The 12,500-nt window shown below is 46.0% G+C and overlaps 1 protein-coding gene across 2 annotated transcripts in view; it reads right to left on the reverse strand.

The window, feature by feature from the left end:
• fat3a (FAT atypical cadherin 3a) overlaps positions 1 to 12,500 on the reverse strand; it is a 175,416-nt gene that overhangs the window by 59,993 nt on the left and 102,923 nt on the right. For both annotated transcript variants that reach the window (XM_061218131.1, XM_061218130.1), the window contains exons 4-6: positions 12,155 to 12,469; positions 9,329 to 9,539; positions 1,257 to 1,396 (exon numbers count right to left, since the gene is read on the reverse strand). In XM_061218131.1, the coding sequence (XP_061074115.1) occupies positions 1,257 to 1,396; positions 9,329 to 9,539; positions 12,155 to 12,469 (666 nt within the window). The remainder of the gene's footprint in view (positions 1 to 1,256; positions 1,397 to 9,328; positions 9,540 to 12,154; positions 12,470 to 12,500) is intronic.

A 12,500-nucleotide genomic window follows, 5' to 3' on the forward strand; every position in this document is an offset into this window, starting at 1 on the left:
CCCACTCCTTTATCAGTCTGCACAGCTGGAGAGGAAGCAGTCGCCGCGGTTAGTGTTTACCGCGCGCCTCTCCTCGCGCCCAGTCCCGAGGAACACGGATATACCGGTCCACACGAGCCCGAAAAAACACCCAATGACTGACGACAAAGTGGGTCCCGGCAGCACTTTGGTATTTAATGTGCCTTTTTCGGGGGGAATTTCTGCGAGACTGCAGCAGCAGCAGAGATGGCAATCTGGAGGAAATTTCTGCCTCAGCTTTTGCCACGGTCGCTTATTTCCTCGTCCGTCTGAAGGAAAAGGAATATTAAAGGGGTTTAATCGTTCCCATCCATCCTGTGCGTGCCCCCGCCCCTCCCCCGCACCCCCGCACCCCCGCACCCCCCCCCACCCAAACTTCGACCTTGACCGCTGATGAGTTTGCCAGCGGAAATAAAAGTTATCACCTTCATGCTGCAATTAACCAGCCCGGGCATTAAAATGGCAGACACGCTCCTTTTGTGAAACGCGGTGACACCATCCATCACGCGCACATTAAAGGCCACTCTCACGCCGATGACGTGCGGTCAGGTGGGTTTAAATAAAAGCCATTAAAAGAAGTAATTATATTTTTCGCTGTGCAAGTCGCAGCGTGGGGCTGCTTTGGCTCACTCGCCTTTATTATTGTTTTATTATTTTTGCATTATTAACCTGTCCACCATTTGAGACGCATTTGAGAACTGAAATATGCAAATGGCCACTGCGGCTACGAGCCGGAGAGGAGCCGGAGGCAGAGCCGAGGAGCTGCCTGAATCCGGGGTCGATCACGAGGGAGGGCCTGAGAGGAGCGCCCTAGGGGGCCAGTAATCCTGCACTGCAGAAGAACGCGGCGAGACCTTCTGCAGCAGAAGCTGGCTAGCTAGATATCCAGAGCTAACATTTGTGGGAATCTTTGGATTCCGAAGGTAACGCCAAGGCACACATTATTCTATGTTCTGTAGCAGACTAAGGCAACAGTAATGCTATACCCGGGTGATATCTGACGCTCTGTAGCAGACTAAGACACAGTAATGCTATATCTGGTTGATACCTGGTTGATACCTGAAGTTCTGTAGCAGACTGGCCTCTAGATGTCTAGATTCTGGGTTTTGCTCATTTGGGGAGAGAGTACTGATATTATAAGGCTAATGTGAGACAGAGACAATGTGCTGTGCAGCTGAGATGAGGCCGGGAGTTTGTTCCCCACGGGCACGGGCGTGTAGCGGCGATCGGCGGGGTACCTGAGTGGAGGCGCTGTTGGTGCCGTCCGTCACCTCCACGGTCATGTTGTAGAAGGACCGGTGTTCGGCGTCCAGGGGCTTCGCTATGACGATGGTGCCCACTCCTTTCTCGATGTCGAACATGCTGTCGTAGTTCCCGCCTGTTCCCGTGCGAAACACAGAACCGGAGGGGGAAGGCGTGAAAGACAGCGGAGACCTTCCGGAGGGCAGCGGCCCGGCTGCCCTGTCACCACGCACCACATGCAGTAATGGAGTCATAATGCGTTATTTGCATTAGGAGGGGGGGGGTGTGGGAGGGGATGTGGGAGAAAGCCCAGATTAGATTTTGTTGTACGCGAGTTCCCTTTTCACTTCTTCCCTTCCTGAAGAGCAGAAACTGGCCAGCCGAACAGGTCAGAGGTTGAGCTTCAGCTGCAGCTGAAGCGGCTATGAATTCAGAAAGTGACGAAGCACGGATTGAGACCTCACGAGGGGTGGAAGAGGACAATGGTGGGGGTCGGACGGCAGAAAAGGTCACCTACGTACAAGAGCCAACACACATGTCCGGCATGCATTCACATCAAAGAAGAAATGACACAGAGAAATTTTTACAACCACAACACTTTCCTAGCCCCAGGTCCACCATGAAAAATTATACACAGATGTCACGAAAGTAAGACCAGTAATAACTCGTACGGAGGGCTTTTGATTCGATAATGAATTCCCTCGATATCCTCTTAGTGTAATAGGAGACGGCCTGGCCCTTTCGGGAGCATCGTTTATTTATTCACCGCTCAGGCTAAGTGCAGCAGAGGTAGGTAATACGAAAATATGGCCATTCGTTTCATTAGCTGGGCTCTATCGCCGAATCAAATATCAGCAAATATTCAGCTCATCAGTGGGGGTTTATTGACCCTTATCGCAACCCGTCTCTCTGAACGGACCGCTCCGGATCTCCACGTCAGCAACTACTTCCACCGTCCGTGCGTGCGGATGTGTGTGCTTACTGCGAGAACGCTTGCTGGACTTCCTCAAGCAAGCGAGAGGCAACAGGGTTGGGGGGGGGGAGGGGGGGGGGGGGTCTTATTTCCCTAGACCTGACTGAGCAGAAGACTGCTGATGTTTCCATATTCAAATTTCATATTAGAGAAGACAGAGGAACTCTTAAGCAGCATAAAAGCCCATAAAGTATTGATGAGACCTGGATGAGCTGACCGTGAGGAACGGCTCCGTTCTGCACTTTCGCTTACTGCTCACATGGACAGCGAGAGCGAGCAGATGATGAGCACAAATTGCACATATGAAAAGGGCACCTCGGGATCGTGTTCTTCCCATGCTGAAGACCCAGCGACTGCTCTTCTGTAGGCAGGCCTTTCCTTACTAAAAATGGCCAAACCGACGGAACAACGCCGTAATTAGATTTTCGGTCTGGGACATGAAGTACATCAAATGCGTTTTTGAGGAAATTGAGTGCGGATTACCAAGCGGCCATTCCGGATGGCCGAATCCGTCAGAACAAATCAAGCCCGGCGCTTCTCAAACACACGGTACTGGACGGCGGTCCACCTTCCATCGATTCATACTTCACGGCGAACGCATTTCTAATTCACAGTGAAAACTGCAATTAGCGTGATGGAATGGGTGTGGCCCAAATGCGCAAACAGCTTTAGATCCTAAATGACGCACTTTCATCTTCTCACACGAAGAAGAAGTCTGGGTTCCCAGCTATAATTAAGCGGCTTTAAGACTCCATGCCCCCAGAGAAAGTGTGGCAAGCCTTGTTTTCCTTCCACAAAGTCAATTAACTCGCTGAAAACCAATAAAAGAACGGAAGAAGGAATTCAAATGGTGAGCGTGTCAATTTAGCTCCTGTTGAAAATGCACTCGTCTCTGAAACTACACCACTAAGACCAAAGTTAATTAAACGCCAATGCCATTTCACAACGCTAATTGATTTAAACAAGAAATTACCTGCCCTTCACTGATTGCAAGTGCTGTGCAGGATTGGGGAGAGTGGCTCTTCTCCAGCAGTGTGACACACTCGCAGATCCCCGTCAAAGAAGTAAAACGATCCTTTCCGCCATTACGCATTACATTATTCATGACCTTGAAGTTAGATCACATAACAATCTAAGAATACTATTTAAATACTCAAGCCTTCTTTCAAGTAAAGTTAATAGACAAACTTGAAAAAAACAAAAAAACAAAAAGGAAAATGTTTTCCATCAAATTGATCGTAAGACACATTCATAATAGTCTTTAAAATCCTAAATATTCCAATTTCTTTATATTTTCGCAATCTTGTCAAAAGGTACTAACAATTGATATCTCCAAACAAGCAATTAATCTCATGTTTTAATGCAACCTGTAAATCTTGACAAACTCCTGAAGAACACGTTCAGGGAAGTTTTTTGAAATTTTTAATTGAGTTATTCGAATGTTAAGTAAAACGAGTTCAGGAGTCTGGGAAAGCCTGCCTCGACAGCAGCGACAGAGTTCTTGGATCCAGCGAGAGAAATCTGCATTGAAATGCAGTTAGGTTTTGCATGTGGTCCAGAACGGAAAAAGAACGTTCCCCTTCACCAAATTATAGAGGGAAACAAAAACTCCTAACAAACCGGTTATTAAACCCTCTGCTGAACGTCAAAATTGCATCCTTTCCTTAAAAGCACATTAGACCATAAGATTGCTTCAGCGTTCAAAGGCTCTGTGCACTGAAAAATCCGGGAGATTTATCTCCTCGTGTTCGGGCTCACTTTAGAGTAAACAAAGAGAGCTAATGAGAACAGGCCACTTACTGTCAGCCCGTTTCAGAAATCACTGTAAGTACATACTGCTTATTCTCCAAGTAATATGTTCTGTCTTACCACAAAACGCTATTACACAGCGGCAAAGCCATGCGCCTCCATGTCTGGCCCTCAAATATAAAAAACCATCGGGCTGAGCAGCCAACAGCGGGACTGGTAATGCTGCTGATGGTGAGTTATCCCACTTGTTTTGACTGGCCGTAACTAAATAAAGCTTAGTTTCTGAAATGCATCTGACACTGGATTTTACCTGTTTCCAGGTAGAGGACTGTTGTGCCTTTTCTGGTCAATCCCAGCAGTATGCAATGTAATGATTTTTTAATTTTTTATTCATAATTTCCTGTTTAAAATACAGACAGCTGCTCATATCTACACTGCACTATACAGCTCGATGCATTAAGACCTGAATAGTTTTGTTCTACACATAAATATTACATGGCGTTAGTACCTTTGTGTTTTAAGTGCATGCTGTATTCAATTAGAATATGTTAGTGATTATGTTCATGAGGCAGGTCCAGCTGACCAATATTTCGCTCTTTCATTAATGCGTTAATTATTCATTCAAAGTGGCAATAATGAGCTTACGCAGTGGCCTTGAGGTGCTGAATAATAATAATCCACCAGAGACCCAGGCACGGAGCGGTGAAACAGCACTGCAGTGCTTTTCCTGCCTTCAGCACGGCCACACAGAGAGGGACCGGTCTGAGGCAACCGAGCAGGTGAGTGTGAGAGCCGTCTGAAATACTTACCCGACATTAATGCCGCGTTCTGAGGAGTTTTCATCAAAAACAAATAAAACAACGCGGAGGGAAAAGCAGAAACGTAAGGGCTGGTATTTGTGTGCTGCTCGGTGGGCGGGCGGGGGGGCTGGAGTGTGTTTTGCGGGAGAGAAACAGACACAACACGAAGGAAGTTAATGACTTTGTGATGGGGAGTAATGGCGCCTGCAGACAGGTCCCGGCCTCCGGGAATCAATCACGGCTTTTAGCACCCTGCGCTTTTCACCTGCGCGTGTTTATCCACCAACACCTGGCCGTTCCTTTTAATCAAAGTCCCCCCCCGCCTCCATCTGTATTCGGTCCGTGGCCCCCTGTCCGCGCGGGGGCCGCGGGGGACGGCTGCCTCGCGTCTCAGCCCCCCCGCACAGCGACCGCACATTAACCCCTCACCCCCGCCTCACCCCCGCCTCACGCGGCCGACCGCGGGATGCTCACGGCCCGTTGTCAGGCAGGAGCCCCCCGGCAACGGAGCCGTGTTTATGTCGAGCTTTCTCCAAACATCCGCAAGGCCCCACGTGAGAATTAATTAAACTGGGCCAGAGTACGGGGAGAAAGGGCCGCTCATTTTCCCACAACGCGTGACCCTGCAGCAGGGGGGGGGGGGGGGGGCCCTGAACTTTAGGGTCAGCTGATGTAAATGCCATATCGATTTCCGTGATGGAAGGTCAACGTCCCGCGAAACGCTAACGGGGTTCCTGCTAATAAGCCGAGCGCACTGGAGCTCATTACCGCAAACGCGCTCTGCAACGACGCCTGTGAAAGTCTGATTGAAAGTATAATCCCATTTAGATAATATCAAAACCTTATAATATAAGCAATCCCTTTCTTTAAAAAAAAACAAGCACACTCACAACCGAACACACAGAACACAATAAAAAAAACTTTTTTAGAAAAAAAAAAGTTTGTTCTTGATAACTGCATGCTATCTCGGGACTGTTGTGACACCTCGTGATGTATGTCAAATTATAATTATGTAAATTCAGTCTTATTAAAATGGGACCCGCTGTATACCAGACAACAATTCAGTGGGAGCCAACGGGGCGGTAGCCGCGGTTGCCCGTCCGTCCTGCGCTCTCCGACAGCGGGCTACACAAACAGCACTGAACACAAAGGGGATGGAGAAAGCACAGATGAGCAATGGGAGAAAGCAAATGCAGTTCAAGTGGAACTGAGATACCTTCTGTGGAACAATTCCTGCCACAAGCAGCCTGTAGGATATAGAACATCTCCCGGGAAGGCCTGCCACCTTCCAGCCGCGAAGCATTGACAGGAGAGAGGGAAGAGAAAGAGAGAGAGAGAGAGAGAGAGAGGGAAAGGAAGAAGAGAGAGAGAAAGAGAGAGAAGCGGTTTAAGAAAAAAAGAAAGTGTGAAGCTTAAGCAAAAAGTAGCAGAGGTAACGAAAAAGCCACACAGGAGTTCAACGAGCATGAAGAGCTAGCAGCAAACGCAGAAGGTATCGTCTCCCTAATAACACTTTCAATGCCTTGCGGAAGTAACAACAAAAAAAGAATAAAATCTGATAAAATAAAAAAAATACGAATGCATGAGAAAGTCATGGTTGTGCAACAAGCCTGGATTCACTGGATTATTCATGAAAAAGTAAAGACTAAAATCTGCCAAACTTGACTTCTCAAAGAGGGAAATCCAAAATTGGGAGATTATAACAATTATAGCTGTATAATATGAAGAGTGGTCCTTCACTGTGAATATACGACAGCACAATGACAGGCATCAGCTCTCATACCTGCTAATTGTTTGCTAGGCTTATTTCAGTTCACTACCTGAAAAATGGCAATATAGTTTTGTTCAGTATCTTAGCAACCAGATTTCTCAAACAAAATAAAAGATAAATAAAAACCAACATAAACAGTAAGTCAGAACACAAATCAGACAAAACATTTTCCATAATCAATTGAAGTAAACATTTTCAATTAAAAAGGTTATGTTATACATGAAAATACAGTATATTTATCATCTACTATTGCAGGTGCAAAACCAGCTTGCATTTATGCCAGATATAGACATTACACTGTATAGAAAAGATTGTATTCGGTTAGTGAATTAAACTGACATCATATGTGTGTTTATGTGTGTGGTCTGTCAGTTTACATGCTAACATGTTCATAAAGGACAAACACAGTAAAGAACATCTTTTCAACACTGTTATATACTCAAATGTAATGAACTGCAGTCAAACCCCACAGTACTGTATATGAACACTCATTGAAAGTTCTGTTGCCAATGCGTGATATTGACATTGAGTTGGGAGCGCGGTATTGTACAAGCATTGGAACAGGAAGATGTGCAGCTGCTAAGAGCGGACTACTGGGGTTTCCAATTCCAACTTCCAAAAAATGTCCAGATGGTTCTTTGACTAAGTATATTCAACAAAAAAACCACAACACACTGTCTAAATTTCAGTAGTATCAACAGACAAACATTTGTAAGACCAAATAAATGCTAAACATGTAAGTTTGAAGTTTCATTGTTTTTTTAAATGTGGGCACAAGTTTATTTAGGTACTGCAATGCTGAAGTGAGCCACTACTGGCTATGAAAACACACAAGTGTGTTTTTCTCATTTGAGAAATATTGCAAACAGTGAGTTCACTGATGCCCAGTTCATTAGAACTAAACTAAATACAGGCTTTAACACTTTTAATAACTATTTTATGAGTGCAAGAAAATAGGGTTGATCATTAATGGCTATCCCATTATAAAGAGCATTTTCATGCGGTGCCTTGATGGCAAACACTTTTTTCTGCACAGCGTTCACTTTTTGCCCTGTAAGACTAAAATGGTTTGTGGAAGAGCACGTTTTCAGTTTCTTTTTTTGTCTAAGCAAACAGCTGATACTGTCAGTAACACTGATTGAAGGAAATTAAAAATACTTTCCGCTCCAATGAAATGCCGTTGATTACTCAGTATTCGGCATACAGAAACATGGCACTTTATTCTGCAAGGCATCCAGTGTGCCAAACAAGAGCAGTGTTTTGCACAAAAAAATAAGATGATTTCCTTGAGTGTTACAATTTTCTTTCGTAATTTATATTTTTTCCCAACCCAAACGGAACCAAATCGTTGATCTCCAACCCTTCCTGCTGACTGCAGGAGGAGAGAGCTGTAGGATTACAAGGTCGGAGCAGCGAGGCCAACAGAACTAGCCGGCTTATTGTTCCCCGTATTGCGCCCCAGCATGGCCGGGCTGACCGCTGCCTCGCTGATGCGGACCTTCAGCCAAAGCAATGGCGTGGCCGGGACTTCAACACCCAGTCACAGGGTCACGCCTTTGCTAACGGAATTAGCCATTTTACAGGCACACGTTACTGTTGTTTGACAACCCTGCATGCATGCATACACACGTATGAAGTATAGGAACATAGTGCATACTTACATATCGTGATGAGAAAACCATGCTAAGGCAAAGACGTTCCTCAGCTTGGCATGCAAACATTATTGGCAGTAGAAAGCATAGATGAAAGGACATGCAGTTATGCTACCCTCACACCCACTTAATAATTTACACAAATTTTTAAAAAGCAGAACAATGACTAGAAGCTTAATGCTATGCGTAAGGTAAACTCACCGTGTTCTGAACACCAAGTTAGCTCACCATGTTCTCCGAACAGTTCGACTTTCACCACAAATAACTACAAAAAGTACTTCCAGATCAGCTTTGGTTTTTGTGTGTGTGTAAAGTATAATTGATTCTGTTTTCATAAAAACTTGGTATGAGTCACATACGCGATCCATCTCAGCACACAGTGACATGGTAATGGTGCTCCACTGTGACATTGTGGTGGGGAAGCTGTTGCTAACCAGAGACTACAAACACGGCAGGCTTTATACGGCATTGTTCGGACCATCGTGAGCTAACGTGGTCTTCAGAACACAGGGACGTTGTGCAGTTATTTGCCGTTTTCTCGATTATTATCAGTCTGTGAGTGTCTGAGAGAGTCAATAAGCAACCAAAACCTAAACCACATTCCTCAGGAGACAGACTACCACTGAACGGATGTTAACTTCTGGTGGAAGCGGCCACTTCCCTGTGTTCTGTTCGGAACACGGTGAGTTTACGTTTCCTTGAGTATAAAATGGAGTTCAACGGAAAGAGTACAGAGTACATTTGTAGAAGTATTCAAAACAAATCTCACGTGGGTTGTATGTTTTTAGAATGCAGCCAGCCACAATCAGTGGGAAACCAGCAGTTTCACACTGTAAGGAAATCCTTAATAAGATGGAAAAAGATTTGTTTTTCGCATACACACCTTTACGTTGCCTCAAGGCATTCAAGGCCGGCGCTGGGGCAGAAGGGCAGTAGAGGGGCAAAGCACTCGGACAAGCAGTGGATGCAGTGCCATGATGAGACTGGCAGGATACCCGTGCCCCTCTGGGTACCCCCCCCCCCCGCCCCAAGCCCTCAAGTCATCATCATCGGGAGACATTTCCTGACATGTTCACCTCCCCGCCCACCTCCCCGCCCACCTCCCCGCCCCACCCCGGCTTACCGGCGATGTCGAACCACAGAGGCGTGGACGTCTGCTGCATGGAGACCACGCCCACGATCTCCGCCACCTTGTCGTGCTCCATGACGGTGAAGTTGTAGTACGGCTCGTCGAACACCAGGGGCAGCGGCGAGGGCGCAGGCTTGCGGATCCACTCTATGTGCAGCCGCGCGGTGGACGACTTCTGGGGCCGTCCGTTATCCGTGGCCTTGATCTACGGGCAACGGGTCATTTCAAGAAAACCGCATCAGCATAAAGAACCAAAAAAAAAAAAGTGTTTGTTTATTTTAATATTGTTCAGATTTGCGAGAATTACGCCGCGTTGGGATTGTTTACCACTTGCGAATTTCCACCGAGCAAAAGCCATCGGTAGCCAGCAATGACAGTAACTGAGGGAGGCAGTGAAGCACACTAAACAGTCTGGTCTCGTTACCACCTCTTGAACTTCCTTAAGACGAGAAAGTAAAATGGAAAGGTCACTTCATTTCCCGCAAGAAAACAAAAGGCCTCAATGACAATGCCTTGCTTTCTTCCCGCTTAATGAGGGCGAGGGCACATTTTGTTTTTCATGTCATTACAGATCCTTCACTGCCTCAAATAGTGCTTATTAATATCCAATATGACAGCTGGCTCCTGCAAGGCATTAGGCCAGATAGAAGGTTCACCGAGGCAAACAGAAGATAACACAATTTGCCAGAGAAATACCGAGCAATACAAAGGCAGAAAAAAAAAAAAAGCAAGGTTATGTTCAATGCTCTGACAGGCCATATACACAGCCTTCAGCCCGGACGAAGAGCTGAAATTAATATCAAAGACATTTTATTTTGATGGATAGTTCTTATCAAGGCTTTTACTGACGGCACCGTGGAACACTGTGGAAGAAATGCAATAGCAGAGCCTGGGACACTGCTTTTGACTGATCCCTGGAGATAACATAGCACAGGGCCACAATAACACAGCACAGAGCCACAATGACACAGCACAGGGCCACAATAACACAGCACAGGGCCACAATAACACAGCACAGAGCCACAATAACACAGCACAGGGCCACAATAACACAGCACAGAGCCACAATAACACAGCACAGGGCCACAATAACACAGCACAGGGCCACAATGACACAGCACAGAGCCACAATAACACAGCACAGGGCCACAATAACACAGCACAGAGCCACAATAACACAGCACAGAGCCACAATAACACAGCACAGAGCCACAATAACACAGCACAGAGCCACAATAACACAGCACAGGGCCACAATAACTCAGCACAGAGCCACAATAACATAGCACAGGGCCACAATAACACAGCACAGAGCCACAATGACACAGCACAGGGCCACAGATTCACTCTGAAGGATCGACTGTGTGTGTGTGTACACACATCTGGAAGAGGGGTGTGTTCAGTCCTGACATGAGTTTTTTGTGTTTTCTCTCCTTCTACAGTTGGCGGTCTGTCAGAGCTGATGACGGCTCTGCTCCCGTGGGTGAGCCCATGGTCAGTACCTTGACCGCTGTGCGTTTGGTCTCTAATTAAAAACACAAACAAACCGGTCTGGTCTTTATCAGAGACAGAGGACTACAGGGCTGTGGCCTTATGGCACTGTTCCAGTGGTTCTGTGGTGTGTGTGTTTGTGTCCAGGGCCTGAGTTGACCTCTTGGGGAACTGATTTTATTCATTAAAGAGAAGGGCATTTTATGAATGGTGTTGCTTATGCAGTGACAGCTATGGACAGAGCAGCCAAACAAGGCTGAGCTTCAAAACAGATATACATTTTTTTTTAAACTTAAAACACTTGTAACTGTCACTGAGGTTGCACAAATAATTTCAGTAATTTCTCACAGCTTTGCTTGAGATATTGGTTAATTTAATGAATTGTTTTCTAAATATTTTCTGTGACAAACGTCCTGCCTTAATTACTGCTTGGCTGCAAGCATTAATTAATATTTAATGTGAATAATCCTTTTGATGATTTCTTGGAGGTGAAACAGTGTGATTTTTGTTGCGAATATTATTGTATGTTATTTCTGAACCTGTCTCTGTCTCACTGGCGTCTCGGTCTACGCCTGCCTGTAGAGGCAGACACGTTTTGCGCACAAATCGACCCTCGTTAATTACGTGGACTTTAGTAAATTCAACAGAATACATAATCAGCCACACTTTATTTATTAACATCTCCGCCCTTTATTTGAGCAATCTAAGGAGAGAAGGACAGCTGGAGATGATCGCCTAGATCACACACACACACTGCGGTTTCATATGTGCGCCTTAAAATCGTCACAAAAGGCTTAGTACATCTGTTTTAAGTGAAATGTTTGCATTTGCTGAAAGCCTCAAAAGACAGGAAATTAAACTGATCCGCCCAAACGCTAACATCAGCCTGCTCTCCATCAAGGTATCAGCGCAGATCTGACACCTGCTCCAGCCCTGTATAATGCCTCCTGTGTGTCTAACAACATGTGCACACCACTCTGCAGATTGTTTCACCCTCCTATTATGTTTGGGGTCAATTTCTATTACATTTTGGGTATTAAAAATAAAACATGAAGTAATCTATTCGGCCCACTAGCTTAATAAAGTAAAGAAAATCCCATTCTCCCTATTTCAAGATCAGGCTTGATACGGTGTTAGATCCTATTTAGCTTTTAGGCCGTAGAGTAGGTACACTTAGGGGTAGGAAAAGGCGAGCATTGCTGGGCTGAATGGCCTGTTCTCTCCATTACCTTATGCTATGCTATGCTATGCTATGTTATGCTATGTTATGCTATGCTATGCTATGCTATGTTATGTTATGCTATGTTATGTTATGTTACGTATACGTACAGTCAGGATGTCGTAGCTCCCGGCGGTGAACTGCTTCCTGGAGGACACCACGGCGGTCTTGGGGTCGATGAAGAACTTCCCGTCCTCGTTCCCGTCCACGACGCTGTAGGAGAGGTCGGAGTTGGGGCCCTCGTCCTTGTCGTAGGCGAACACCCGGTAGATGGGCTCTCCTTTCTTCCGCCTCTCGCGCTCCGGGAGCTTGATCTGGTACACCTTCTCCGGGAACTGCGGCTTGTTATCGTTCTCATCCAGGACGTGGATGATCACCCAGACCGTGGACTGCCTGGGGGAGGGGCCTCCATCCATCACCGTCACCTGGGTATACACACACACACACAAACACGCA

This window comes from Conger conger, chromosome 13, assembly GCF_963514075.1.
Source record: "Conger conger chromosome 13, fConCon1.1, whole genome shotgun sequence".
NCBI lineage: Eukaryota > Metazoa > Chordata > Actinopteri > Anguilliformes > Congridae > Conger > Conger conger.